Below are 5,785 nucleotides of genomic sequence, written 5' to 3'. Positions count from 1 at the left end.
GGCCGGAGTCCGCTCCCTGGGCAGGCGGGAGGGGCCGTCACCAAACTCCCCGAGGGGAGACCCAGCGGTGCAGCGCGAGGGATGGCCCCTCCTGCAGTCGGTAGCGGGGCTGCGGCCGGCAGCGCCTCCCCCGTTTCGGGGGCAGCAGGGCACTTTGTCCCCGCTCCCTGCCGGGCCCGACGCTAGGGGCGGTGGGAGCGGCGGGGAGGAGCGCGTTGAACGCTGGAGTGGTGACGTGTCCCGCACGCCCCGCCCCCGCGCAGGATATATAAGCGCAGCGGCTCACGTTGTCGGTCTTTTTCGCAACGGGTTTGCCGACGCCTCGCAGGTGAGAGCCGGCCGCGTGGTGCAGGCCCGCTGGGGGAGGGGCGGGCCCATGTGGCTGGAACAGTCGGGCCCGAGGGGCAGGGTGGGCGAATGCGGCCCCGCGCGGGGAAGCTGCGGCGCGTGCGAGGGTCCGGGGCTGGCGGTGGGGAAGGGACACGAGGGGGGAGGGAGGGAGAGGGCCCCACAAAATGGCGACGTGTCCCTCGCGCTGCCTCTTGCGTGCGGGGTCTGGGCCCCGGGGGGGAGGGGCTGCAACATGCGGGGCCTTGGAACCCCCTCCCCCCCCGGTGACTCTGGGGGGACTGTCCCTCCTCCCCTCGGCCTGGTGGCGCGGGCTGGCCGGCGGCGTGGCAATGGGGGGGGTGGAGAATAGGGTCGCGCTCCCCGGTGCAGGGCCGCTCCCATTCCCCGCCGCCCGCTCAGCGAAGATGGCCGCTTCCTCTCTCCCCTCCTCCCCGAGCGCCACAAAATGGTGGACGCGGCGGGCCGGGCGGAGGGTTAGTTACACAAAGGAGCTGCGCCCGGGTCTGGCCCCGGCTCTGCGCGCTCCGGCCGCATGGCAGCGCCTCGAGCCCGCGGGGGACCGAGCCGGCGGCGAGGGGGGCTCAAGCGCTTCTCGCGTGTGGCGCCCCCCCCCCCCCCCCCCCGCGGTGGGCGGAGCCGTGGCCCTCGAGTACCGCCTGGGCCTAGTCACGGCCTCGAGGCCGCCCCGCCCTGGGGCGGGCGCCTCCCCCCGTTAGCGAGGCTCTGGCCCGGGGTGATCCCTGCCATGTTTTCTCTTCTCTAGGTGTTGATTTTGTAACGAGCGAGCCGGACGCCGCGAGCCACCCATCATGGGCAAGGAGAAAACCCACATCAACATCGTCGTCATCGGCCATGTCGACTCCGGCAAGTCCACCACCACCGGGCACCTCATCTACAAGTGCGGGGGCATCGACAAGAGGACCATCGAGAAGTTCGAGAAGGAAGCTGCGGAGGTACCTTCGCTGGCCCGAAAGATTTTATTAGCCCAGTAGCCTGGTTTAAGTGCAAAATGGAGGCTCTGAGAGCAGCCTGGTTTGGTTACTCCAGGCCACTGTTGATGAAATAGCACCGTGCTCCTTAAGCAGCGCTTTTCAACTACTCTGCAGGCAGTAGATCTACACCCATCTGTCAGGACAGGGAGAAAATACCTGATTTATCCAGAGACTTCAATAACAGCAGGGATTTTCAGAGTTCTCAGCCTCTGACTGGGTGTTCAGTCAGACAGGCAATGCTAAACAGTTTTGTGTAAGCAGCTGCTGCATTCAGGTTTTTCGCTAATGGTAGAGGAATACATGGCTCTTCTTATATCAAGTTGAAAAACATTTGTTACTACCTGTGCCTGCTCCATATGTTCATCAGTGTACATTCATTTCTGTGTAGTAGAAGAGACTGCATTTCAATTAAAAAAAATACTTTGAGTGACATTAATTATACTAGCTATAAAAATTGCCTGTGGGTGAATAGCACATCTTCTAGATGTGGAAGAGATTACAGTGGTATGAAAACAACTTGAAGCAGACACTTGATATGAGGGCTTGTATTTGTAAGGTCTAAGGTTAAAAGATCTGTTAATATAATTAACAGACTGAAGGCTAAAGTGTCATTAGGTTAAATAACTGAGAAGAGATGGAATCTCTCACCAGTTGTGCCAAATGTGTTCAAGCCAAAGCTGTATTAGCATTACAGAAAACTAGCTGCAACAGAAGCCTTGTACTATTTTAGATACTTTCCTCTGTTCACTAACATACAAATTGTTTTAAACAGTCATTTAGAAAGCAGTGCAAAATATACTAATGTTACACTTTTTTAACCATCTGTAGATGGGCAAAGGTTCCTTCAAATATGCCTGGGTTTTGGACAAGCTGAAGGCTGAGCGTGAGCGTGGTATCACAATTGACATTTCTTTGTGGAAATTTGAAACAAGCAAGTACTATGTCACCATCATTGATGCTCCTGGACACAGAGATTTCATCAAAAACATGATTACTGGCACCTCCCAAGTATGTAAACACTATGAATTCAGTGGAGGATTTTAAAGTGTTTTCTGACCTATATTTGTGGTCCATGCAAAAGAAACTAATGAATCTTTTTCCCCAAAGGCTGACTGTGCTGTCCTTATTGTTGCTGCTGGTGTTGGTGAGTTTGAAGCTGGTATCTCGAAGAATGGGCAGACTCGTGAACATGCCCTTCTGGCCTACACACTGGGTGTAAAACAGCTGATTGTTGGTGTGAACAAGATGGATTCCACTGAGGCACCGTACAGCCAGAAGAGATACGATGAAATTGTCAAAGAAGTCAGCACCTACATTAAGAAAATTGGCTACAACCCAGACACCGTAGCTTTTGTACCAATTTCTGGTTGGAACGGAGACAATATGTTGGAGCCTAGCTCTAACGTAAGTTTGTTTATCTTGTATATTAGAATTAATTTGGAGGGACTGCCAGAGTGAATTGTCTGGATTAAGAAACAATGCATTTGAGTGGAGTTTATAGCTGTTTAAAACTGGATCAGATAAGGTAGTTTGCGAAACACGAAACCTCAAGATATCAAGGAGGAAATGTATTTGTCCTTCCTATTTCTACATCACAGTATTTCTAAACGCAAGTTACATTTGTGCTGCTTTTTGTTAGATGCCCTGGTTTAAGGGATGGAAGGTTACTCGTAAGGATGGCAATGCCAGTGGAACTACCCTGCTAGAAGCTTTGGATAGTATACTGCCACCAACTCGTCCAACTGACAAGCCTCTGCGTTTGCCTCTGCAAGATGTCTACAAAATTGGTGGTAAGTATTTTGTGTGAATAGTTCTGTAACTTTTTCTCCATTAGTAAGCTTTTTAAAATATAACAATCAGATTGACCGTGATAGTCTATCCCTTTAAAAAGCAGAAATGCCAACATTTGCCAGAATGTTTTTCTTTAGCAGGAAAAAGGTGTATGACACTTAAAAACCCACCAGTTTGTATAAAACCTTAGTTAAATTGGAAGGAGTAAAAACCTAGAGTTGCTTCTTTTCAGGTATTGGTACTGTTCCAGTTGGTCGTGTGGAAACTGGCATCCTGAAGCCAGGCATGGTGGTAACATTTGCACCTGTCAATGTAACAACTGAAGTAAAATCTGTTGAGATGCATCATGAAGCTTTGAGTGAAGCTCTGCCTGGTGACAATGTTGGCTTCAATGTCAAGAACGTGTCTGTGAAAGATGTTCGCCGTGGTAATGTTGCTGGTGACAGCAAGAATGACCCCCCAATGGAAGCTGCTGGCTTCACTGCCCAGGTACTTTTCAGAACCATTTGAAGATCTCTGAAACGTATTTATGGATTGATGCAAATATTGGTTCATCTTGTTTGGAGTGAATACTTAGAAATTTTCTCTAAAAGATAATTACTCTGTCTTTTTAACCAGCTTAACCCAACAAGTTATGCTGAGAGAGGTTACTTTTTTTAATATACTTACAGGTCATCATCCTGAACCACCCAGGCCAAATTGGTGCTGGTTATGCCCCTGTGCTGGATTGCCACACTGCTCACATTGCTTGCAAATTTGCTGAACTGAAAGAGAAGATTGATCGTCGTTCTGGTAAGAAATTGGAAGATAGTCCTAAATTCCTGAAATCTGGAGATGCTGCCATCGTTGACATGGTCCCAGCCAAACCCATGTGTGTCGAGAGCTTCTCTGACTACCCTCCTCTGGGTAAGTGGTTTTCTAAAATGACTGCTTGTACATTCATGGTATGTTAGTGCCATGCTCTTTTAGAAATCTGTCTTAGTTTCTTGGGTGGTATCCACTTTACTTTGTTAGGTGTCATTGACACTTTAAGCTGTCTATAAATAAGACTTTGTGCAGTGCTCCATAACCTTTAAAATGGGTGGAGGCCAAATTACCTTCAGATACTTCCAGTTTCATTTGCAGTTGGTTTTATATTTTTACTTCCTGCCATATCATGAGTGGTATTGTCATACGCACTCTGAATGAGGCAACCTCTGTATCTGTATACTCCCATACAAAATTATAAAATATCATTTTGTTTCCAGGTCGTTTCGCTGTGCGTGACATGAGACAGACCGTTGCTGTTGGTGTCATCAAGGCAGTTGATAAGAAAGCTGCTGGAGCTGGCAAGGTCACAAAGTCCGCCCAGAAGGCTCAGAAGGCTAAATGAAAATTCTGTACATCAGCTGCCACCTCAGTCTTAATCGGTGGAAGAACGGTCTCAGAACTGTTTGTCTCAATTGGCCATTTAAGTTTAATAGTAAAAGACTGGTTAATGATTACAATGCATCGTAAAAGCATCAGAAGGAAAGGAATGTTTGTGGACCATTTGTTTCGTGGCAGTTTAAGTTATTAGTTTTTAAACCAGTAAATTTTTTAATGGAAACAACTTGACCAAAAATCTGTCACAAAATTTGAGACCATTAAAAAAAAGTTTAATGCTAAGTTTGTGTGTTCTTTGGATTAATATTGACTCTATAGGAAAACTATATATCCAATTTATTAGAGTAAAATTCACCTTTAACTCACGCAAATATAAAATATTAATTGAATTGCAAAGCAGAAATGAAAATTAAGTCTCTTTTGAATGTCCTAAACGGTACAGGAGGATTCAGTTTCAAAATTTTGTATCCATTTTACACATCCTTAAACAATTCCTCATTGACTGAAGATACCTGCTGCACTGCACAAATCAGATGCAGTAATGTATTGCAGAGTGGTGCATTCTACAATATGTTCAGTAAACAGATTTTTTTGGACTGAGGAAGGTGGGATGGACAGTTAACATCAAAGGGTAAATTTTTGTTTTGTCCATGTACCATTAGATTAGTTGGGACACCTTGCACACACTTGAGCTCAATTTCCACTTTGTTTTCTAGTTTGTCCATAACCTAAATGGATAGGTATGTAACAGTACATTCATGCATTTGCTTAGGTCATTTATTAATTTGAATTCTATGTATTCTAGATCATAAGTCTGAAAGCTGCAGTGAACTTACCTAAATTCTGCTGCTGAAATCAGCCTGTGTAAAACTACTACTTGCAAAATCTTAGTCCATAAATAAATGTGGAGAATAGAACTAGTATGCATTTTAGTCACACTGGTTTTAAAACTAAATAAGAACTTCCTTAAATGTTAGAAGGCACTTCTATACTTAAATATGGCTGGGGCTCTGAAATCTTCACCAAAGCTTGAGAACTGCTTGCTTGTCTAGTTGAATGGGATATTAGAATGCCAAAGGAGCCAAATTTTAAACCTGGGGAAGAATTTCTTTGAAGTCCAAAGGGCTTGTTAACAAAGTCTGAATCTGGCCCAGTTCTCTAACAGAAGAAAAGGATTATTGGGGCTGTGATGGGATCAGGAAAAATAACATTAACTTGGAGCTGTATAATCCATTCCCAGCAAGGTGGTGGTTTTTTTTTTGCTGTATGAAATACAAACCAATGAG

General features: G+C 46.3%; 1 protein-coding gene across 1 annotated transcript; it reads left to right on the top strand.

The window, feature by feature from the left end:
* Window positions 1–223: 223 nt before the first annotated feature.
* EEF1A1 (eukaryotic translation elongation factor 1 alpha 1) lies at window positions 224–4,781 on the top strand. The gene is made up of 8 exons (XM_073336459.1): window positions 224–328; window positions 1,115–1,304; window positions 2,172–2,351; window positions 2,451–2,747; window positions 2,983–3,133; window positions 3,367–3,623; window positions 3,806–4,040; window positions 4,382–4,781. The coding sequence occupies exons 2-8, from the start codon at window positions 1,161–1,163 to the stop codon at window positions 4,504–4,506; spliced, it is 1,389 nt and encodes a 462-aa protein (XP_073192560.1). The 5' UTR covers window positions 224–328; window positions 1,115–1,160; the 3' UTR covers window positions 4,507–4,781.
* The last annotated feature ends 1,004 nt before the right edge of the window (window positions 4,782–5,785 follow it).

The sequence above is a fragment of the Lepidochelys kempii genome, chromosome 3 (genome assembly GCF_965140265.1).
Source record: "Lepidochelys kempii isolate rLepKem1 chromosome 3, rLepKem1.hap2, whole genome shotgun sequence".
NCBI lineage: Eukaryota > Metazoa > Chordata > Testudines > Cheloniidae > Lepidochelys > Lepidochelys kempii.
This window is presented reverse-complemented; position numbering and strand designations above follow the sequence as displayed.